Source organism: Rhinopithecus roxellana, chromosome 4, assembly GCF_007565055.1.
Source record: "Rhinopithecus roxellana isolate Shanxi Qingling chromosome 4, ASM756505v1, whole genome shotgun sequence".
Lineage (NCBI taxonomy): Eukaryota > Metazoa > Chordata > Mammalia > Primates > Cercopithecidae > Rhinopithecus > Rhinopithecus roxellana.
The window spans coordinates 33,271,439-33,296,719 of record NC_044552.1 but is presented as its reverse complement, the minus strand read 5'-3'; the positions used below and the strand labels follow the sequence as shown (position 1 = coordinate 33,296,719).

Here is a 25,281-nt window from a genome sequence, read left to right as displayed (position 1 = left end):
CCTCAGTGCAGGCATTTGATGTTATGTGAAGTGTCCTAACAAAGCAGCATCAACCCCTGCCTCCACAGTCATTGCTGCTCCAAGCCCCTTCTGTATAAACATTTTGAAGCCACTATTGTCTGACAGGGTCATTTTTGAGCCACCTTTTACAATCTACGCCATTCTGTTGACACTGCCACAAAATGAGTTGGACACCGAACATTCATTTGTAGCCCAGTGGATCACACCACTACTTCACTATGCACTAGAAAAAACAGTTCATCATGATAACACAATTTAAACAATGTTCCAAATGGATTTTTTTATGAACATTTAAAACTCCATTTGGAACAACCAATTTTTTTGGACTCTTCCAGGGTTTGGATATCAATGACTGTCTATATGCACAAATATTAAATGTCTCTTCTGAACACAATGGCTAATGCCAATTGGGTATAGTCCCAGGGAATTCACGAAGATAAATGAATTTTGAGTAGGCTTATTTGGGGAGTAGGAAAAGGGTATACTTGAGTGACAAGCTAGAGGACATTCTAGACCGGAGAAAAGGCAATTGAAGATGTAGAGAGTAATGATTAAGAGCTCTGGAATCAGGCACAACAAATAACTGAAGCCCAAGATTGATAGGGAGATTTGAGTCAATCTAGCTGTTTCAAATAGTTCTAATTTTTAGACTCAAATGAACTATATTCCATGGGCTTAAAAAGCTTGCCAATGTAGTCACAGAATTATTTGAAGATTTTTAGAAATTATGGAGCATGCTATAGAGATTCCAGAACACAAGAAATGAGCAAGAGTCAACAAATTAACAAACATTTTTTAACACTACTATGTTATGCTAGGCAATGATGCATAAGACACAGTCCCTGTCCACAAGGAGCTTGAAGTCTAGGAGGGAGGAAGAGGAAAATGGAGAGGCTTTGTTGGAAGTAATTTTTCAAATGAATGGAACTTCAGTGAGAAGTAAAGTTTTGCTACACTGGAGATGAGAAAGAGGAAAAATAACTTTAGCCATATACTGAAGATATGATGACTCTGTAAGGAGTCCAGTGAGCCTAGGTTTTTAAATTTCACCCCATAAAAGAAAGTATATTCTCCCTTTTCCAAAAAAGAAAACATATGTGCAAGATAACAAGCTAATATTTTTGATACAAGCCCTAAAAAAGAAACTGATAAAGGATAATGGTCAGTAAGCAATTAAGAAAAAGTCAGCATTGATATTACCTTAAACTAATTTCATTCACTTTTCTGATAGCATTTAAAATTTTATAGATCAAATCAATTCAATTTATTTTTTTATTGCTCAAAAGATCTTTGGGACTATAAAGAGAAATTGAAGGCATATAAAAGTACTTGAATTGAAGTCAATTGTTAAATACCCATAACTGTTACCTAACCGGGTGGAGAGCAGAGGTGGTCTTCTTGGAATGTTGTTGGTCTGCCCTGCTGCTCCGTGTCTTACACATTGTTTGGATGAGAATATACAAGATATTTTCATTTGTAGATAGCACAAAATTGAAAACAAGATCAAGCTCCAATAGATTGTAATGTTGACATAAAAACTAATCAAATGCAGTCATGAAGTAAACTAGTGTGTGTGTGTGTGTGTGTGTGTGTGTGTGTGTGTGTGTGTGTGTCCCAAAGAAATTCCATAGCATGGGTAAGGGCTGGAGCAAATCTGGTATAGTAACACTTCATGTGATGTGCTATTTACTGGCAATATTAGGTTTAGATTGCCCAGGTTCCAGGAAGTAATACATCCAATGTCCTTGGCTGTGGTTAGGCTACTTTTAAAATAATATATTCAATTCAAGTGCCAGAGTACCATATTTAAAAAGGATTTTGATAAACACTTGCAAAAGGCCCAGTTGAAAGGAATAGAGATATTTAGTCTTAGAGAACATGCTAGTTTAATTCAGGGATGTAGATAGGATTGGCATTAATCAAATATGCCTTTGACAATAGTACTTTGTCTGAGAGGTGGAGGACAATTGGAAGGGACAAGAGTAAATATTGAGACTAGAAGGGAGAGACTGCAGTAACCCAAGTGAGAGGTAAAGGATATTTGGCTACTGAGGGAGATACAGATAAGTGGAGAGAAATCCAACGAGAGTAGGATGAGTTGGATATCCATCCATGGCACACAGAAGGAGGGAAAGAGATACGGTTGTTTTGGGAACATTATGTACAAGATGCTGGCAAGGCATTTTAATGACAGTGATCAGTCAAACTGCTGGACATTCTAATCTGGTATACAGAACAATTAAGAGATAAGGATACATGAGGCATCTGAATAAAGTGAATATCAACAGTGACATTAATATGACCCTTTACACTTCGCAGATCACTTCAGCACTCAGTAACTCAGTTGGTATTTAATATAACTCCCTGCAACGAAGCAGGTCTTAATATGGCATTCTAGAAACATGAAAATCAAAATTACTTCATGTAATTTTGCTTAAGCTTTTAACACTAGTAAGTGACAGAACCAGGACTTGAAACCAGGCTATCTGACACCAAATTCTGAGATTTTTGGTGTGTGATTTTTATTACACTACAGAGCCTATGCAATGAGGATTTGAGCTGTAGAAGATGAGTTTCCAAGGGGAGGAGATATGGTCACCATAGCTTAGGACACACCTATTTTTAGGGACTGCAAAGAAGAGAGCAGAGTAAAGGAAAAAGCCATAGAGAAGGAGAAAGTGACTGGAGAGTATTTGGCCCTAGAAAGCAGGTGGTGGGCAGAGGGTGGCGAGCTTCTAAAGTGAGGGAATGGCTAGCATTTTCAGATATTACCTAGAGGATCAGCATGTTCATTGCTAAGAACAAATCACTTTCTTTACTGCACATTTTGCCTTTCTCATTTCATGCTCATTCTCATTTCACACATTGTGGCTTTAGATACTGACTAGATTGTAAGTTCCTTGAGGGCAGCATCCAGGTCTTATTTTCCTTCTTGTCTCTGTACTGCCTAACACAGTTAGGCATATAGGAAATATATAGGCTAATGGGAAACATGGAAGCTCTCTGCATGCAGGTGATTAATCATCACTAAAATTTTTCCAAAGGCACAGTCACTAGTGCCAAAAGCACATTTGTTTAAAATGTGTGCTTAACTTTGAATGAATCTGCCTAAATGGTGCCATCTGTTCTTAGGCAGTTTCAGAAACATTTTAATACAATTTTACCTTTAAAAGGACAAATGTAGGGCCATGCCTATGAGACATAAAGACATCCTTAAATAAACACAGAACAGACACCAGCACATCCAATCACACTTTAAAAGCTCCACATAAAGAATGTTTTCTGAGGTTTAAGAAATTTTTATCTAAGAGGACACCAACTGCTACTTCATGCAGAAAATATTTATGAGACGTTACAAAACTGTAGGCATGGACTCCTACAGCATATTACTGCATTTTAATTACAGACTCCAGAATATACAATTTTAGTTTATGTGAATCTCATATTCCTTTGAAATGGGTACACTCTACCAATATTCATTTATGGCTCACATTTTATGGTGGTTTCAGGATATCAGTTTCGAAGCTGAAGACAGCTGTTGAGAAGTCTCCATGTTATTTGTTTATATTGATTGTCAGTTTGACTTTTGTTACAGTATTGTAGGATTTATTGTTGCACGACTATCACAGTGAAATGAAACCCATGTTTAAGTTCTGCAAATAACTTACAGTCACTTCCAAAACACCTCAACTTAGGTTCTAAATTTGAGTTTGCGGTTTTACATGCACAGTTATTTGCTGATCCGCTTTAGCAGGCAAAATCACACACTGGCCAGGTTTGGGCACAGTTATTGTGGCAACAAGTAATGGGTCAAATTTTCGGCCTGTTTAACTCACTAGCTACATCATCATCACCAAAACTATGCCAGCATTTTGACATCTGTTTATTTTGCTAGTTGGTGTAAATCAACTTTGGTGTATATCAAGAATTTATATTTACAGAAAGAATTTCTGGTTGAATTACCCTTCAAATATGTTACCCTGTCTGCATACATGTGCATCCATATTGAAATTTTTTGGTTAAATCTCATTTTGCAAAGGTGGAGATCTGAACATATTTACTCATATGAATACTCATTTGGAATATTTTTAGTTTTTTGTTGTTTGACAGGATGATACTACTAACTTGTCACTTGTATCTTGAATCAGATTACTTTCTTTCTTGTTCCAAAAAATGTAAAACACAAAAAAGTACAGAGAATAATGTGACCAACATCCATGTTTTCCAATCCAGGATTCACTTCTAATAATTTTTAACTAAATGAAAAAGAAGATTGCAGATAAAGCTGAAGTCCCTTTCTTGGCCTTTCATTTCCATCCCTCACAAACACAACTGCTCTCATTAATTTGCTGTATCCTTCTGGTCCATGTTTTTGTACTTACTGACCTAAGTTATAGCTTCATGAATGATAGATAATATTGCTTTTTTAATTATGTAAATTCTATCATAGTGTTCATATCATTATTTAACTTGCTATTTTTTTCTCAGCATTCTATTTTAGAAATCCATTTATGTCAATCTATCCAAAGTTGCTTTATTTTAACATCCCCGTAATTTGCATTATCTCAGTTTACTAATCTTTTCTGCCACAGATGTCTACTTAGGTTGTGTGTCTTGCACCAATTTCTTGCTATCCCTAATAATGTTGCAGTGAAAGTCCACATAGATATGTCCTTATCACATATCATGCATATATATATATATATATATATACACACACACACATATATATGTATACCTGCCCAAGATTTCTCTCTAGGAAATATATCTAGTAGTTTATTGATGGCTGTGGGTTATACGTATTTGGAACTTTGCCATATATTTTCAGATTGCTCTCAAAATTTATTCTTAATTTATATTTCTACCAGCAGTACATAAAATTTCCCATTTCCTTATATCTCCAACGACATGTATTTTGTTAGACTTTATTTTTTAAACCTTATGGTTCTAAGTTATGTGTTTCTGATTATGTATAAATTTGAGTATTTTTTCAAATATTCATTAACCATTTCCAGATTTCTTCTTTATGAGTTACCTAGTCATATTCTTTGCTTACTTTTTCTCACTAATTTGCAAGAGTTCTTTATTTATGTATTTATTTATTTATGTATGTGTTTATTTTTGAGATGGAGTCTTGCTCCGTCACCAATGCTGGAATGCAGTGGCATTATCTTGGCTCACTGCAACCTCTGCCTCCCGGGTTCAAGGTATTCTCCTGTCTCAGCCTCCCAAGTAGCTGGGATTACAGGCATTCACCACCAATCCTGGTTATTTATTTATTTATTTATTTATATTTTTAGTACATACGGGGTTTCACCATGGTCAGCTGGTCTCAAGCTCCTGATCTCAAGTGATCTATCCACCTCGGGCCTCCCAAAGTGTTGGAATTACAGGCAGTGAGCCACCGCACCTGGCCGAGTTCTTTATTTATTATTAACGTTTTGTCAGCCATATGTATTGCAAATATCCTCTAGTGTTTTAATTTTTTGGTGGATTTTATCACACAGAAGTTTTTACATTTTGGATTATCTTGGTCAAATAGTGTAAATCAATTTATTTTTGTGTTTTATGTCTTAAAGTATCCATTACCTCCTTGGGTTGATTACAGTATACTTCCATGTTTTATTGTATTGGTACTAAAGTTATGTTATTTCACACTTAAAGTCTTAATCTATTCTGGAATTTCTTTGTGTGCATAGTGTAAGGAACCAATCTAAGTTTATTTTTTTCAAGATGGATAGCTGGTTATTCCAGTACCATTTATTAAATCAGTGCATCCTTTCTTCACTGTGGTATGATGTCACCTCTGTCCCATACAGAGCTCCTCAGTGAGCACAGCATGTCTCACTGTCCTAGTTATCTGCTCCTACACCAGCACCACACTGTTCTAATTACTGTAGCTTTGTGGTATACCTTGATAGATGGCAGGAAGGTCTCCTTTCTTGTTCTTCTTTCACAGAATTACTTTTCATTTTTTTCTTTTTATTTTTTGATGGAGCAACTTCAGTAAGGAAGTGTAAACAGCATTACTTTTCATTTTATTTGAAGATTTCTCTTCTGTATGCCATTTAGGATCAATTTGTCTTTTTTCTATAAATAAAACCTGTAGCATTTTAATTTCAATTGCATTGAATATATAGGTTAATATATAGACATTTACATATAGATTAATTTTGAGTTTTCCCATCTATGAAATGGTGCATTAATATCCTACATACCATTTATTCCAGGTTTCTTTGTCCTTTAATATTATCTTACCACTTTTCCTATAAATTACACATCCTTTAGAAAATTCATCCCTTATTATTTCATTGTCTTTCTTGCCATTGTGAATAATATTATATTTTCTGATTGTCGCTCTGAGTTATTAGAACCTCATTGATTTTATATATTCATCTCACATCCAGCAACCATACTAAACTTTTTAGTTCTTAGCCATTTGTTTGGAGATGCTCTTGCATTTTCTAAGTTGACCACCATATATTTTTGTACATAATGACATTTTTAATTTCTTCTTTTCCTACTATTATACCATTTCTTTTTCTTGTTTATTATATTGTCTAGGGCCTCCACTTTTTTTTTTTCTTTTTTTTTTTTTTGAGACGGAGTCTCGCTCTGTCGCCCAGGCTGGAGTGCAGTGGCCGGATCTCAGCTCACTGCAAGCTCTGCCTCCCGGGTTTACGCCATTCTCTCGCCTCAGCCTCCCGAGTAGCTGGGACTACAGGCGCCCGCCATCTCTCCCGGCTAATTTTTTGTATTTTTTTAGTAGAGACGGGGTTTCACCATGTTAGCCAGGATGGTCTCGATCTCCTGACCTCGTGATCCGCCCGTCTCGGCCTCCCAAAGTGCTGGGATTACAGGCTTGAGCCACCGCGCCCGGCCGGGCCTCCACTTTAGTGTTGAGCAGTAGCAGTGATGGTAGGTTTCTTTGTCTGTGGCTTTTGTTTACAATTGTGATCATGAATTTTTCTGATACACACATTCTCACCTCTTTTCCCATGAGATTAACATTAAGCATTTTCAAGCATTAAGCCAAGGTTAATGCCTGGATTATAGACAGTAATGAAATGAAGTTATATTGGCAAGAGGACTCGATCTATACCTCATTAGAACTCTTTTCTCACTTTCTGAGTCAACCCATCCACGTTTGTCATCAGTAATCCAAGAGGTAATACATTCAAAAAACTTACTTGAAAGGTCTCAGTCACAAGTGGTTTTGCTCCAGTTGACAGTTGGCTTCATGAGAAATGTCTTGTCACTAGAAATATTAGTTTAAATCTTTCGATATTCTTCAAAAATTTTCATTGTTCAAATAATTTTTGTTTTGCAATTTTTTATAGACTCCTATGAACCAAGCTTCAACTCGTTCCCACTGCATTTTTACTATTCATTTGTCAAGTAAGGAACCAGGATCTGCAACAGTACGACATGCCAAACTCCATCTGGTTGACCTGGCTGGTTCAGAGCGAGTCGCGAAGACTGGAGTAGGGGGCCATCTTCTAACAGAGGCCAAGTATATCAACTTGTCACTGCATTACTTAGAACAGGTAAAATGGGCAGAGTGGGATGTATTAATAACTATAGCTACCATGTGTTGACCACATACTATGTATCAGGCATTCTATTAGAATTTTTTTAATTATGATAAAATATATGTAACATAAAATTTGCCATTTTTTAAGTATATAACTCAGTGGCATTAAGTACATTCATAAAGTTGTATAACCATTGACACTATCCATTTCTGAAAGTTTTTTATAATCCCAGACAGAATCTTCCCATTGCCCTATATTCTAGTCTGGTCATCTCTACTCTACTTTCTGTCTCTATGAATTTGCCTATTCCAGATGTCTCATGTAAGTGGAATTATGCAACATCTGTCCTTTTGTGTCTGGCTTATTTCACTTAGCATAATGTTTTCAAGATTCATCCATGTTGTAGCATGTACCAGAATTTCTTCCTTTTTTAAATTGAACAATATCCAATTGTATGTCTATGTCACATGCTGTTTATACATTCATCTCTTGATGGATACTTATATTGTTTCTGCCTTTTGGCTATTGTGAATAATGCTGCCAGGAACATTGGTATATCTACTAGCATTTCGTATATACCATTTTGTTGAAACCTCCCAACAGCCCTAACACCTTTTTCTTGTTTATTATATTATCTAGGGCCTCCACTTTAGTGTTGTAGGTGCTAGTTACTATCCCCATCATACGGATTTAAAAATTCAAATCTTCCAAAGGCCTTCCCACAAGGTTACCCAGCTAGGGGAGGGTGAGGATTTGAACCTAGATTTACTTGGCTTCACAGCCTATACCTTTTTCCACTTTTTGTCTTACTGCTTTATTGTAAAATTTAGTAGTTGGTATAAATAGAGGTTACAAATGGCTTCCTTTTGCCTGTTTTCAGGCTAGTAGATTAATGATGGGAACATGACTTTGAGATAACTGACATGTTTTCTGCTTGGGGAGACTTCATTTAGTTGGTAATTTTGACCCCGTGATGATTCTCTTAGCCTTGTAGCTTTCCCTTCCTACTTCTACCCCAGGCTGATTACAGTCTACCCCAGTATGTGCTCTATTTTTAATTTCTGAATTTAACACCAGGGAAGAGAACACTCATCTGAATTTAGCTAAATAGATCTTTCAGGAAAAAAAATTCATCTCTAAAATGAGGGGATTGAATTGGATGATTTCTCAAGTTCCATTTAGCTTTGTGAGTATAAGGGCTGTGAGTTGAATGTTAAAGATGGCAACTACTTCCAAATTCTAAAAAATAAAATAAAATAAGAAATAAGAAACATGATCAAAAATTGGAATGGAGAAGTACAGAGTCTTGGTGAGGCAGAAGGACTTGCTAACGAATGTTGCAGCTAAAAGATTAGAGGGGAAAAAATAAAACCTTTTTTTTAACTGCTTAATGAATCCTTCTGAGACTAATGTTGCCTTGATGTTAAATGCTATGTAATCATCACATTGGCTAAAAAAGCAGATGGAGAGAAACCTAAAGGACCCTATCTGAACAAGGTGCACATGGCCAGACTCTAACCAGATGAATCCCAGTCAGGCAGCACCCAGAGATTAAGGCCTGCCTGGTATTCAGATCATTCTAGTGTTTTTAACAAGAGTCAGCATTCCTAAGCTCTTTCTTGCTTAAATATTACACACTACTTATACTTAACAGAGCTTTTTACTTAATAGAACACTTACAGAACATTGATATGAAAACATAATGGACTGCATTCAAAGAAATGTGTCTGCTTGTTTCGGATGGTAGCACTGTCTGTTTTAATTTCCATTATATCCATCTGTTCTTACAAAATTATGTTCATCAGTTGGGTTAGACTTCCCACCAATTGTAATCACTCAAGAGAAATGTTCTGCCCTTAATTCTTTTTTTTTTTTTATTCCATAAGCCTTTGCAAGCTGCTATGTGTCACTAAAATTATTCCTCTCCTCACATTTCTTCTCTTCAAAATTCTTATGACAGCCTCATGTGAGTAGTTTTGGGGGCTATGTGGCATTGGATTTTCTATATCATTAATTTGTTTATCAAACAAATACTTATAATGACCTACCATGTGCTGAGGGCTGTACTAGGCACTGGAGCCGAGTGTGAACAAAATAGTAACAGTCCTTTCCCCAAAGACCTCATGGTATAATGTAGGCAGACATGAATTAAAGACGTAGTCTTTAGGTATGTGCCTGTAAACCAGGTGAGAGCAGTGAAGAGAAAGTAAAAGGAGTGAGAGGAGCTTGTAGCAGGGTATCTGACTGAGACTGAGGAGGTGAGAGTTGATGATGGTTTTCTTAGGGCCTGATACCACGCGGAGGAATGAGTAGAGGCAAGCCAATCAAGGATGGGGCAAAGCATGTCAATTAGTGGGAATTGCGAGCCTGTCAGCTCTTAGCTCCAGCCCAGGGGGATGAATTTGCTCAGGGTCTCAATGACATTCACGTGTCATTGCCCCTTGGTCTCTGTAACTGATGTTTCATTTTCACCCACTGCATCACTCCAGCTGTTAACCATTTACACTGATACACAAGTGTCTTCACAGGAAAAGAGGAGGTTCAACATAAGATAATGGAGAGAAAAGAGATTAGTGGGAGAGGAAAGAAGAACATAAATATGGAAAAACTAGTCTGTGAACGTGGAGATGTGAAATCTAGGAGTAGCTGCTAGAGAGCAAGTAGGTCGATAGAAGAGAAATTTTTGAATTTCACACAGAAAGAAGAGAAAACCAAGGAATACATAGGAATAAGAATAATAAATAGAGTGGGAAGATATTTAATGAATAACAAAATTCAAGGACTTTTGTTAATCAACTTCTCTTTATGTAGTACTTTATTATGGGACTAATGAGACTGGAAGTGTGACACAATTTACTTTAATTAGTTTCATTCATTCATTCATTCAACAATTGTGATTGAATGTTCACTGGGTGCTGTGAGTTACGTTAGATAATGGGGATAAATGAATGACTGAGAAGTAGGAGGGGCTATCATGTTAGCAGAACAGCAAAGCATACAAATAAATACTTAGCAATACAGTAATTTAAAACCTGTAATAGAAATCCATATGAGTGTTGGTAATCAATTATAACCCTATCCCCTCTTTCTCAGTTTTAATATATAAGATAGAGATGGAATGGGAAACCATTTGCTAACTTGCTTTACCTTAATTAGCCTACATTGGTTCCACAAATTCCATGCAGCATTATAATTACTCTTTTGGCCATAACTGTCAGACTTCACACCTGCTCAAAGAGTGCAACCTCTCTGAGTTGAATGTACTTTATTGTGTTCACAAGTAAATCACTTTCTTTTTGCCAGAGTGTGGTTGGTTTTGGAGTTCTCCATGTATATGCAGTACTTTTTCCAAAAAGTTTCCTCAAAGACATTTTAAGCCACAATAACAGGGTACATCTTGGCCTTAGAAACTGAGTTCATGGGAGGAAAAGGGAGACATACATACTTGTCCTAAATCTCACCAAGTGCTCCTGGTGTGACCCACAGCCTCTATCAGCCCAAACATCAACTGAGAAACCACTGCAAATGAAGTGCTTGCTCTGTACTGCTACAGAAATCAGAATCAGAGTTGCCTTCGGCCATTATTCAACATAACTGGGACTTTTCCAGAGTTTTAGTTTCCATTTGGCTTCCACTGAATGTGTTGTGTTCAGGAGAAAAAGTAATGGTGTCAGTGCCAATTGCAACACTCCAAATTTTGTCAATTTTCATAGGATAATTTTCCAAACACTTCTGAACTCTTTTTTTTAAAGTCTTTAACTCATTAAATAGTAAATAGAATTATTGATTGCAGGCACAGTTTCTAGGTACTTGGAGATATTATTAAGCATAATGTGAGGTTCCACTCCTTGTCAGTTAGAGAATAACTTCAGGAATATTAACCATTGTATTTGTACATGCAATCTAAGATGGAAGGAAACAATAAAAAAGTCAGGTTTTATGACCACCCCATTTTCCTGTGCCTTTCAGATCCTTTGGCTCCTGCCCGATTTAAGAACTCACAGCAGCCCCACAAAGAATAATCTACCTCTGCCTCTTTCCTGAATACCTGCCATTTCTGGGTCATTCCAAAGTTTTACATCTGCTCCAAGTGGGCTGGGCTTATAGTGTTCCTAAAGCTCCTTGTGAGCTGATAAGATACCTTCTCAGGGTCCTCTTCTAAAGAAATGGCTCAGGACTGTGTTTATATGATGAAAATTAGTCTTCGAACATTTCATAAAGAACATTTCATAAAGAACGTTTCCTTCTATATCACTGAGTGCTTTTATGCTTACTGAGAACTAGTCCAGAAATGATCTCTATTAATCTTTAAAATATTTCTGTGAGATAGACATTCCAATACCACATTTATAAGTGAGGGAACTGAGGCTCACTTTATTTAAGAGGCTCACTTTATTTAAGAGATTTCCCTAAGATGACTGCCTTCATTTTCTCCATTTTTAAGACCATATTTTCTAATCCATAATCCCAATTTGATCTCTAATTCTTTTTTTTAAATTTTTTTTTATTATTATACTTTAAGTTCTAGGGTACATGTGCATAACGTGCAGGTTTGTTACATATGTATACTTGTGCCATGTTGGTGTGCTGCACCCATCAACTCGTCAGCACCCATCAATTCGTCATTTATATCAGGTATAACTCCCAATGCAATCCCTCCCCCCCTCCCCATGATAGGCCCCGGTGTGTGATGTTCCCCTTCCCGAGTCCAAGGGATCTCATTGTTCAGTTCCCACCTATGAGTGAGAACATGCGGTGTTTGGTTTTCTGTTCTTGTGATAGTTTGCTAAGAATGATGGTTTCCAGCTGCATCCATGTCCCTACAAAGGATGCAAACTCATCCTTTTTTATGGCTGCATAGTATTCCATGGTGTATATGTGCCACATTTTCTTAATCCAGTCTGTCACAGATGGACATTTGGGTTGATTCCAAGTCTTTGCTATTGTGAATAGTGCCGCAATAAACATACGTGTGCATGTGTCTTTATAGCAGCATGATTTATAATCCTTTGGGTATATACCCGGTAGTGGGATGGCTGGGTCATATGGTACATCTAGTTTTAGATCCTTGAGGAATTGCCATACTGTTTTCCATAATGGTTGAACTAGTTTACAATCCCACCAACAGTGTAAAAGTGTTCCTATTTCTCCACATCCTCTCCAACACCTGTGATAGAATAATCTCTAATTCTTTAGAGAGCCCTTTCAAGAGAGGACATTGGAATTGCCTCTGCAATGTCCATAACAATGAGAAACGCAGCCAGGAGCCCATCCCAGCTCCCCATGTAGATTCTGACTCACCTAAGTGAATTGGAGCCTGTCTTTCTCCTGCCTACAGTGATTAGTTCAAGGATGGGCCCAGGACCCAAGCTCATATCTACTGAAGCTCAGGAATTCTGTTTAATGATTAGGGAAGAAGAATTCTTTCTCACCTAAGTTATGAATAAGGAAGTATATAACATCAGGGCTTTTCGCACCCATTGTGGGGCCACAAGAAGAGACTGACTTCTACCACATGGAAGATATAGCAGAGATATGGGCAAAAACTAAGTCCTTGATAGTAGCATTAATCTTTTGGTTTCCTTCTAACCTAAAGCCTTTCCTGTTTCAATCACATGAACCAATAAATTTTCCTTTTAATTAAAACCAGTTTGGGTTACATTTTCTGTTGCTTGCAACCAAAAGCAAGTTTACTAACACATGATTTAATTTGATATCAGCAGGGATTGGGCACGGTGGCTGACACCTGTAATCCCAGCACTTTGGGAGGCCAGGGTGGGTGGATCACTTGAGGTCAGGGGTTTGAGACCAGTCTGGCCAACATGGTGAAACCCCATCTCTACTAAAAATATAAAATTAGCTGGGTGTGGTGTTGCATGCCTGTAATCCCAGCTACTTGGGAGGCTGAGGCTGGAGAATCGCTTGAATCCAGGAGGCAGAGGTTGCAGTGAGCCAAGGTTGTGCCTTTACACTCCAGCCTGGGTAACAAGAGCAAAACCTCCATCTAAAAAAAATATATATATATATATTATATATATATATTATATATGTGTGTGTGTGTGTATACACATACACATATATCAACAAGAAGTTTAATAAGCATATTCTCTAAGTTGTCAATAAAGCCATTGAATGAAAAGACATCAATATTGTTTCCTAGAGCAGGAAAAAACCAGTGGCATTTGTTTTATAAAAGGACTTCAAATTACGTAGAGAAATTATTTATAAACAATAATGCCACACTCTCTGCCTATCTGTCAGCCCAGCCCCTGTTTGGGTATTTGGGCCCACCTTGCCTGTTTAGGATGCTTAATCTGTCCTCTTTGTTCTTAGAGCATGGAGTTCTGCTTGGCATCTATTGCCACTCTGACTTGGGTCTGCCATATTCCCCACCTCCTTTCCAATGACACTGAAACTTAGTTCTCTCAAACCTCATTCTACACTGATGACCTTCACACTGCTTTCCTGGGACATGCTAAGTAATCTTCTCATGCATTCGTTGATTTATTTAAAAAAATTTGTTGAGCACACTTTGTATTCATCAAATTTCTTAGTTGTAAACTGGAAAATCCGCTCTAGCTATTGTAAGAAGCATGGCTTATTAAACATAACAAATCTCAAGAAAAGTCAGAAAACTGGGTTTGGCTGCTACACAGAGTGACCAGGAGACGCACCTAACTGCTCTGCAAAGTACTACTGTATAGCCATATGGCACTGGATTCCAGAAACTTCCCTGCAGCTGCCTCAGAAGAACCAGATGCCTCTGCCACCATGCCTCCCATGAATCTGATGTTCTTCCTTATGGCTACCACCTCTCACTGCTCACCTCCAAACCCTACATAGGGCTGTCTGCTTGGTGGAGCTATGTCTTAAGCAAAACATGACTTTCAAGACAGACTAGGAAAAGTAATTTCATACGAAGTCAAACCAGAATAAGGGCTGCCACGAGAGCTGAGGGAGACAGCTTTGTTTCTGCCATGTTACCAAGTGCTGAGCACTGTTTTTAGCAGCGTGGGTCAAGCTATGAAGAACAGAGACAACATCTCTGGCCTTGCAGAGCAGAAAGCATAGAGGGGAAGCAGATAACAAATAAGTACCTAGATATAATTTTAAATAGTGATAAGTAGTATAAGAAAAATAAAATAGATTAACAGGCTGAAGATAGGTATATTATTTTTGATAGGGTGTCCAGGGAAGGCCTTTGTGAGAAAACGAAATTTGAGCAAAGATGTGAATAATGAGAAGCAGAAAGCTGTATGGAAATCTGGGACAAGAGCACCCTAGGCAGAAGGAACAGCAATTTCAGAGGCTCTGATGTGGGGATAAGCTCGACATGCTGAATCAACAGTCAGAAGGCCATGCAGGCCCAGGGAACATGACAGGACATGGTGTCAGATAAGTCTACAGGGAGGGATCACACAGGAGCTGGGATATTATACTAAGTGTATTAGGGAGCAACTTGGCATAACTTAGATTGTGTGAAGATTTCTCTGGCTGCTGTATGGAGAACAGATCATGGAAGGGCAAAAGTAGAAGCAGGGAGACTAATCCAAGGCCTGTGTGGTTGCCCAAGCAAGGGACCCCAGAGGCTTGAACTGGAGTGGTGGTGGTAACAAGAGGTGGCAAGAAGTGGTCCAGTTCTTGCAAGTTTTGTAAGTAAACCTAATAGAAGTTGCTGATGGATTGGATACTGGGGATGAGGGCAAATCAAGGATGATTGCCTAAGGTTTTGGCCTGAGCAACTGGGTTGATGATGGGGCCTTAGTAATAAGGGGTAAGATCTGGGAAAGAATCAGGCTTGGGGGCAGACAGGAAAGACAATCAAAAATAGAAATCCAGGTGGAGATGTAGAGTTTCCAAGATGATAGTAGCACAGGGAAGAGGTTGAGATTGATGGTATAAATTGGGAAGACATCAGGATATAGATACATTTAAAAGCCAGGCAATGGCTGGGCACAATGGCCCACGCCTGTAATCCTAGCACTTTGGGAGGCTGAGGCGGGGGGATCCCTTGAGGCCAGGAGTTTGACACCAGCCTGGCCAACATAACAAAACCCCGTCTCTACTAAAAATACAAAAAATTAGCTGGGTGTGGTGATGCACACCTGTAATCCCAGCTACTCCGGAGGCTGAGGCACGAGGATCACTTGAACCCCAGAGGCAAAGGCTACAGTGAGCCGAGATGGTGCCACCACACTTCAGCACTCCAGCCTGCGCAACAGAGCAAGACTCTGTCTCAAATAAATAAATAAATAATAAATAAATAAAATATAATTAAAGCCAGGCAATTGGATGAGATTACATAGGGAGAGAGTGTAGATAAGACAGAAAAGAGGATCAAGAACTGAGCCCCAGGGCTCTCCAAAGTTTGTAATTTGGGAATAAGAAAAAGAAATATTCATTAACTAGTTTTTGAGGAAAGATGAAAACCAGGAAAGTGTGAAGTCCCACTTACCAAGTGAATAAAGTGTTTCCCAAGGGAGGCACTGAGTACCAGTGTTGCATACTTACTCAGCTCAGAAGTCTTGTAAGATGGCAATCAGTGCTCTTGGTACAATGAAGGTTGCTGATGAGCTTGGCAAGAGCCATCTTAGTTTAGGACTGTAGTGGGCATGCAGAATGGGAATTGTCCAGATGAAAGGGAAATTAATTCAGAAGAGAGAGGAGGTAATTGTAGGAGAAAAGTAGGAGGGAGCAGATGAGGCCAAGGATGGAGGGCTGGACTTAGACAGGAGCAGGACAATAAGAAGGCGAAGGGCAGAATGTACAGGGGCTTTAATGATGGAGACATGAGATAGCCCTGGTCAGGGTTCTGAATCTATATCTGTCATATCTAGTAGAAGTGTGGCCATGAGCTCAAAGTGAAATTGAGGAGAGGAGAGGGTGAAGAAAGGTTTGAAGAAAAAGGAGAAAAGTGTGAAGGTCTCATTTCTAAGAGTTGAAAAGTGATTTTTGAGAGAGAGAGATCACAGGATTACTGAATTTACCAACACCTGTGGTCATGAATTTAGAGTGAGACTAGTGGTATAGTTACATATTTTGCTCAAAACAGCCTTCAGAAAGCAATGCTCCCTTATTGTTTTGTAAACCAAAAAAGTAAAGGAAGTTCTGGTGACGGAAATTACACACCTGGGAGGAGGGAGGACTAGAACAATGACAGGTGTTGGCAGAGGTATTTTCAGGAGCCAGCGCCTTGTAATGCCCTTGAAGACACATCCTGTGGGTGGCTGATTCCTGCTGCTTTGTAATGAACGTTCTAGCACTGGTTTTGTCTGCCCAGGATAACCCTGAGCCCCAGGTGCCTCCTTTCGGGACAACCCCAGCAGTCTTTGCTCCATTTGCCATCCATCCATCTAGTACCTTCCCATTAAGTACCTAAGGAACTCATGAAGTGTAAGGTGAGCAAGCCTGAGCTGAACCAAGGTAAACTACCCCTGTTGCTTACAATGGGAGCAAACCTATATTCAGCACTTGTTATGGGCTAGGTGCTATTCAAAGTAATTTGCACATTATAACTCTTTTAATCATCTCAATTACCTATGAGGTAGGCACTATTTTTATTCCTGTTTTACAGATGAGGAGACTGAGGCATGTTGAGTGACATGCCCTAGGAAAGCTAGGACTTGGCAGCTAGACAATCTTGCATGAGAATCTGGGACCTCAACCACCATCCTATACTGTTTCCCTTAGTTATTGTTTACTGGCATATGGCCCAATTTTGGTAGTATTAAAGTAATTAAAGTAATCAGGCATGTTTTACTCTTGTGTTTTTATACAAATTTTCCAATCGCTAAAAACAGAATAACAGTGTATCCAGTTCTATACAGGTTATTTCATTTGTCTAAAAATCATGGGGCTCACAATGCTACAGTTATGCTACATTTACTTTATTCAGTCTTCACCATATTGTAGTGAATATTGTTGTTAAGATATTCTGTACTCAAGCTTTGGGCTTCACCCTGCATTTAGTTATTTTTTCCTTTTGCATTTTTATTGCTGTTGAAGCTCTGTTGTTTGTCAGGTGTGCATTTTCTGCTAAATTAATCCCATTACCTTTCTACTTTACCACAGGTTATCATCGCCCTTTCAGAAAAGCATCGTTCACACATTCCTTATAGAAACTCCATGATGACCAGTGTCCTACGAGACAGTTTGGGAGGGAACTGCATGACAACTATGATTGCAACACTCTCCTTGGAGAAGAGGAATCTCGATGTATGTTGGCTCTTCTTTCTGGAGATCTTAATCTAGGTTTTTACTGCTAGCTGGTGAGACAGAGCTGAGGATCTTGGGTGGGTTTCTACCTTTTCAGCTGGGTTGAGTTATGCCTTCAGAGGGGAGTACCCTACAGAGTTCACAGCTGTGGGCTATTTGTCATTGTTATAATAACCCCATTTGAGAATTGACTTCACATAGCGCAGGATAGTTCGAAGAAGCCTCATACACAGATTTTGGAAGGCCTACTGATGGGTTGTCTGTGTCACCCAAGGAAATGGGAAAGCTGACCCATCCGCTTCTCTTGCTTGATTTTGCCCTGATGACTAAGAGCCGGATACCTTGGAGATATCTCTGAGCTGTGTCCCTAGAAATGTTGCTGAGTGAAGCAACCAGGATGCTTTGGCAGGAGCCAGCTACTGAATGGCTCTTCTGGGTTGCTTTAGAGCCAGCTAATGTTTAATGTTTGGGATCCAGACACTCCCCAGAAGAGGAAACAAAGCCAAGACTTTGATTGTAAGATGCCTTGACCAGCCTCTCTTTTTGACCTGTTATGAATCTTTATTTTGTGATCTTTCATGTGTGTGGATTATGGCTCTTGCTATGATTATGATTCATATATGTGGTTCTGGTGTAAGTGATCAACAACTGAAAACACATACTCTACCAGCGGCCACTTAGGACCTTGTGATCTCTCACTTTTTGGCATTGGTAATTTTATTAAGCCAAAATAAAATTTGGTTAAAAAATAATGTTCTAGAGCAGGAGTCCCTGACCCCCAAGCCATGGACCAGTACGAGGTCTGTGGCCTATTAGGAACTGAGCCATGCACCAGGAGGTGAGTGATGGTGGAGCCAGCGTTACTGCCTGGGCTCCACCTCCTGTCAGATCAGTGGTGCCATTAGATTCTCATAGGAGCGTGAACCCGATTGTGAACTGCACACGCAAGGGATCTAGGTTTTGCACTCCTTATGAGAATCTGATGCCTGATGATCTGAGTTGGAACAGTTTCATCCTGAAACCACACCACCTGCACCCTCTGTCCGTGGAAAAATTGTCTGCCACAAAACCAGTACCTTGTGCCAAAAAAGTTGGGGACTGCTGTTCTAGAGCAAAGCTTCCTAATTTAGGGGCATAGTTCCTCATTGTGAGTTTTATACACATCACTTTTTAGGTATGTATCTTTTTTCTGTGAATAAAAATTAAGCTTTCTCTAGAGAGAGATCTCTGTATACCATAATATTTTAAGAAGTTACTTTGCTTTCTTAGGAGTCTATATCTACCTGCAGATTTGCACAGCGAGTGGCACTCATAAAGAATGAAGCTGTTCTTAATGAAGAAATTGATCCCAGATTGGTAAGCAACTTTTAACTATATTAAAAAATACATTGAAGTATGTCAAAGATTAGCTAAAACTTGTAGGTGCACTTATTCTGTACTGGGAATGTTCTATGTAGTGGAAACATATTAACTCATTTAATCCTCTAAATAACCTGTAAGTAGATGCTATCTGTATCTCCACCTTAAAGATGACAAAACCGAGGTAAAAAGATGTTTGATAACTTGCTCAGAGTCATAGTGCTAATAAGTAGCAGAGTCGGCCTTCACACCCAGGCAGTTTAACTCTAGAGCCACTGCTCTTCCTACTTGCAGCTTCCCATTGCTTCCCGTCAAAGACGTGCAGAGAATCCTAAGGACTCATACAACAGAATCACACATGATTACATTTATATGAATAACTTAGCCTTTGAAAATACATCAGTTTAACTATCAAGAGACAACAATAGTCCGTCTTTGTGTGTGTGTGTGTGTGTGTGTGTGTGTGTGTGTGTGTGTGTGTGTGTAGAGACAGAGTCTCACTCTGTAGCCCAGGCTGGAGTGCTGGAGTGCAGTGACATGATCTCGGCTCACTACAACCTCCGACTCTTAAGTTGGAGCAATTCTCCTGCCTCAGCCTCCTGAGTAGCTGGGATTACAGGCACACGCCGCCACACCCGGCTAATTTCTTTTGTATTTTAGTAGAGACGGGGTTTCACCACGTTGCCCAGGCTGGTCTCGAACTCCTGAGCTCAGGCAGTCCACCTGCTTTGGCCTCCCAAAGTGCTAGGATTATAGGCATGAGCCACCGTGCCTGGCCAATAATAGTCCATCTTATATAAAAGCTCATAAAGAAAGAAAAGTCCTAATAGCCATTCAGTAGAACCATATTTTACATACTCGTTCTGTTACTTGTTCTAGTGTTTTTTAAAATTCATTATTGGCTTGATCCGTCAAACTTCTAGTTTTATAACAGTAAATCCTGCTTTATCAAAGAACTGTTTTTAAGCAAAAAAAATTTACATGGTAATAATTTAGCTTATCATAAATGCAGATATTTTCTATTCTCTATTTTGTTAGTTTTCTGTAAATGAAATGCAACACTGAATCAATTTATGCCAACATTGAAAATGTTAAAATAAAATATCTCAATTATATCAAATTCCATAATTAAGACTATATTATTTTTCAAATCACTCAGCTTTTCTTATTTCTCTAGAAAATAAGCTGGTATGGGCTTAGTAATCTGCATTGTAAAAAAAAAAAAAAAATGTGAAATCTTTTTTTTTCTTTTTTAAGACAGAGTCTCACTTTGTCGCCCAGGCTGGAGTGCAGTGGTGGGCTCTCGGCTCACTGCAAGCTCTGCCTCCCAGGTTCACACCATTCTCCTGTCTCAGCCTCCCCAGTAGCTGGGACTACAGGTGCCTGCCACCACGCCCGGTTAATTTTTTGTATTTTTAGTGAGACAGGGTTTCACCGTGTTAGCCAGGATGGTCTCGATCTCCTGACCTTGTGATCCGCCCACCTCGGCCTCCCAAAGTGCTGGGATTACAGGTGTGAGCCACCGCGCCTGGCCAAAAAAATGTGAAATCTTACCAGCAGTGTTTCATTTATAAATTTCTAAAATCCAAAAAAAAAAAATCAAATTAATTGTTACCCATATTAATTACTACTTCCTCTTGATTGTCCTTTCTCCTCTTTCTCCCCATGGAAGGACAGAGGGGAAGGAGGACAAAGGAATAAGGAGGCTATCTGCTTTGTTCTGCTTGCCTCAGAAAGCACCAAGCTCCTCTGATGGAGTTCTCTTCTGGAGAAACCAATGGGTGAGGCAGCATCGATTTCAGCATAGGCCCTGGTCAGGTATCAGCATCACACAGTGTTCCTGCTGGAGAAAGAAGACAGAATGCAAAGGCATGATTCAGGTGGAACTGAACTCCTAGGTGGATTTTGTTGCTGTCCCTACCCTTCCAGTAGTCCTATAGCATTACAATGCCGAATGAGAAAGAGAGTTAACAAAGTGACTAGCCCAAGACAAAAACTAGTTCAGAATTTACGGAAAATAAACATATTAGACATTGGAGGGTTTTATTGGTGCTTTTTTGTTTGTTTGTTTGTTTGTTTGCATTTGGCTAGAGGCTTTTCTTTGAAGGAATGTGAAGAATTTGAAAAAAAGGTAAACATTATTATGTGTTTGATATAGGTCTGTGAGAGATTTGAAGGAAAGAGAAATGAGGAATCAAAAGCTAATAGCTGATAATTGATTGAATAAATGTTGAGGTCTTCCTGGTGCAGACTAATCTGGTAATTGACAAGTGCTGTTTCCTGGTCTCTTTTATAATTGCTTCTAAAAACTGACATTACTGTCAGTCATTTTATGTACAGAGCTTGTCTGAGGCACAAGTGACAATTGAGAATTTGTCCTACAAACCACTCAAGACCAAACTTGGGTGGCATTTCCTATATCTTACTTTCAAAATGTAATGGCAAATATGAAGCCAGCCGATAAGGATTTGCCCTGCTTTCTTTAAAAGTATTGGTACCTTAAGCCGGGCGCAGTGGCTCACGCCTGTAATCCTAGCACTTTGGGAGGCTGAAGCAGATGGATGACCTGAGGTCAGGAGTTTGAAACCAGCCGTCTCTACTAAAAATACAAAAAATTAGCCTGGCATAGTGGTGCATGCCTGTAATCCCAGCTACTCGGGAGGCTGAGGCAGGAGAATTGCTTGAACCCAGGAGGTAGGGGTAACAGTGAGCCAAGATTGCACCATTGTGCTCCAGCCTGGGCAATAAGAGTGAAATTCCATCTCAAAAATAACCAAACCGAACCAAACAAAGTAAAAAAAGTATTGGTACCTCAGAGAGACAAGGTGGTAAAAGAACTATGAACAAGGCCAGAGCCTGTGGTGACTGGGCATGAGCTCAAATCTCCTAAGGATGTCTCTAATGCCAGGGGTCCTTCAGTAATTGGATGGGAGGCATAACTGTAGTAATCTCAAAACCAAAAACACTTGGCTTAGTTTTGAGATTTTTATTCAATAAGACAGGAGAATAATTTGTTATTAGATTTGACTTAAATACCTTAGTAAAAATAGAAAATATGACATCAATATTAGTTTAACAGAGAAGGGTGCCAATGTAGTTACTGTCTCAGGATTTTCATTCTGTGTAGATTGATGATCCTAAGAATATTTTTTAAAAAGAAGCAAACAAAACCCACATGAGCCTGTACATTTCAGTAAAATTCTAGGAGCACTGACATGTTCAAAATACTCAATATCATGTTCTTTGGGACTTCTGTTCCTGTTGATATGGTCCAAATAATCTGAAACTCACCTATATACCCAAGCATCTTTGAAATACATATGTAAGGTTGAAAGGAAGTAAGGGAATTTTCCAGAGCCCAGAAACTAAGCTGAGGCTGCAGTCGTCCTGGAGTGGAGATGTAAAGGAGGTTGTAGCAAAGGAATAGAGATCAAAGCCCTGGGATGTTGCAAGATGGGTGCTGAACCTAAGACATCCTCTCTTTTCCCCAACACAAAACCAGTGAAAGGGAGAATTAGAAAAACAAAACAAAACAAAAACAATCTATCCACTAGCATATGGAGATGTCAGGTAAGCTTGTCCACTTTAGACTGGTCTATAGGTAGAACAAAAAGTAGTTTCTCTGAAAACTACTCTGAAAAATGTGAAACCCTAGCTCTGCCTCACGTAGGTTTGAAGTTCAAATTTACATAACCCCTTTAGTCTGACAATCCCCAGGCAAAAGAAGTTAGAAAATGAGTAAAGCGGGCTGGGTGCGGTGGCTCACTCCTGTAATCCCAGCACTTTGGAAGGCCAAGTGGGTGGATCATCTGAGGTCAGGTGCATGGCCAACATGGTGACACCTTGTCTCTACTAAAAATACAGAAATTAGCTGGGTGTGGTGGTGGGCACTAGTAATTCCAGCTACTCAGGAGGCTGAGGCAGGAAAATCGCTTGAACCTGGGATGCGGAGGTTGCAGTGAGCTGAGATAGTGCCATTGCACTCCAACCTGGGTGACAAGACAAGAACAAAACTCTGTGTTAAAAAAAAAAGAAGTAAAGCTACTAAGAGGAAGAAAGGAAGGAATGACAGACCAGATCCTATGGTGTTTTTCTTTCAAGTTTTGAGTAATACCAAATATTCCAGAAAGGATAAAAGCTAGATCAAGCCTGCTAATTTTTGTTTTAGGAATTTTGCATTATGATAGGAAGATTATTAATATGACATAGTATCACGAACTAGTTGGGTTTATTTTGGGAATTCAAGGTAATCTATCACTAGAAAATATATCAATGTATAGTGTAAGAAAAAAATGAGAAAAGTTAAAAGCAAATTTAAGATAATGGTAATGGGGAATTCATTTGAGGAAGACTATGTAGGGATGAGGTCTTCAGACAGGTCTGTAATGTTCTATTTCTTAAGTACAGGGTACATGGATGTTCACTTAAGCTAAGTAGTGGGTACAAGGTATTCTTTTATACTGCTTTATATGCCTGAGATTGTTTATACTAAAATACTAATCACATGAATTAATATGATTCATCATATTCAGAGTTTAAAGACAGAAATTATATTATTTCATCCCTAGTTGCAGAAAAAGTGTTTAAGCACATTAAACATTCAACCATACTTTGAAAACATCATTTTAAAGGTGAAATGTTAGAAGAAATAAGACAGGAATGTCTTAAAAATTGAACTTGGAAGTCCTACCTAGGAAAATGAGACAATAACAAGAAATAAAATGTGTAAGAATTAGAAAAGAAGAAAAACATCTGTCATTACTTGCAGACAATTTTATTGCTTACATAGAACATCCAAGACTATTTAATGATAATAGAACCCCCGAAGTTTCAGAAAATTATTTGGCATGTAATCCATACATAAAAATGAGTTGCCTTCCTATATGCCAGAAGCCAACAGTTAGAATATATAATTTTATAAAAATCATATTTACAGTATCAACAAAAACTTTTAAATTCCTGATAGAAAATATAATTAAAGACATGTAAGGTATTTATAAAGAAAATTATAAATCCTTATTGAAAGGAATCAGTGGAAAGTTATACCATGTTTATGGATGGGATAATTTAATATCATTAATTTGATGTCTGACCAAATTAACCTTTTAATTAAATGTAATAATTCCAGTTAAAATTTGAGGAGAACCTTTGGTAGAATTTGACAAGTTGGATCTAAAATTTACGTGGAAGAGCAAATGGCCAAGAATAGCCAAGTCTATTTTGGATAAGAACAGGATGAAAGGGGCTTATCTAGATGCCAGTTTTCTTAAGATTTAGTAATTAAATCAGTGTGGTATTGCCATATATAGTAAAATAAACAATGTGTTTAACCAATAACCCAGAAATAGACACATTTACATGTATAAACATATTATATAATATAATTATAATAGCAAATCTTTTATGGTTAGCCATTTAAAATAAATTAAAATTTGATCCCTATTTCATACCTTATACAAAATAAAATCCACCTAAATGTGAAAATCGAACCTTTAACACTTTTAAAAGATCATATAAGAATATATTCCTGTGATTTGGGATAAGATAGATTTTCTTTCAAATGACACAGAAGTACAACCCATAAAGGAAGAAGGTGCTAATTAGATTATATTGAAATTCAGAACTTTCATTTAACAAAAAGAACACTGCAAAGTGAAAAACATGACATAGATTGAGAGAAAACAGGTGCACTGCATAAAACTAACATAGGATTCACATCCAGAATATAGAAAGAAGCTAGCAAATCAATAAGGAAAGGAAAAACAAGTAAATGGAAACACGGACAAGAATGGGCATAACTAATTTTGAGCAAGGAAGAATCCAAACTGCCAATATACATATGCAAAATGATGAACTTCACAAATAATCACAAAAATGCAAATTAGAACCAAAATGAGATATCATTTTACACCTACCAGATTGGCAAAACAAAAGTACCTGTCAATATTACATACTGACAAAAATGTGGGCACAGGAACTTACATCTGTAGTTGATAGGAATGTAAATTTGTACTACTCTGAAGAGCAATTTAACAATATATAATAAAGGCAAGATACACATACTCTCCAGCAGGAAATCCTACTTCTAAAGTGCACACCATAGAGAAACTCTTACATACGTGCTCAAAGAGATTCATAATGTTCATAGCAA

At 38.3% G+C, this 25,281-nt stretch overlaps 1 protein-coding gene across 3 annotated transcripts in view; it reads left to right on the top strand.

The window, feature by feature from the left end:
- KIF6 (kinesin family member 6) overlaps positions 1 to 25,281 on the top strand; it is a 385,185-nt gene that overhangs the window by 122,088 nt on the left and 237,816 nt on the right. For all 3 annotated transcript variants that reach the window (XM_010389731.2, XM_010389732.2, XM_010389733.2), the window contains exons 7-9: positions 7,362 to 7,568; positions 17,628 to 17,771; positions 19,041 to 19,127. In XM_010389731.2, coding sequence (XP_010388033.2) covers positions 7,362 to 7,568; positions 17,628 to 17,771; positions 19,041 to 19,127 — 438 coding nt within the window. The remainder of the gene's footprint in view (positions 1 to 7,361; positions 7,569 to 17,627; positions 17,772 to 19,040; positions 19,128 to 25,281) is intronic.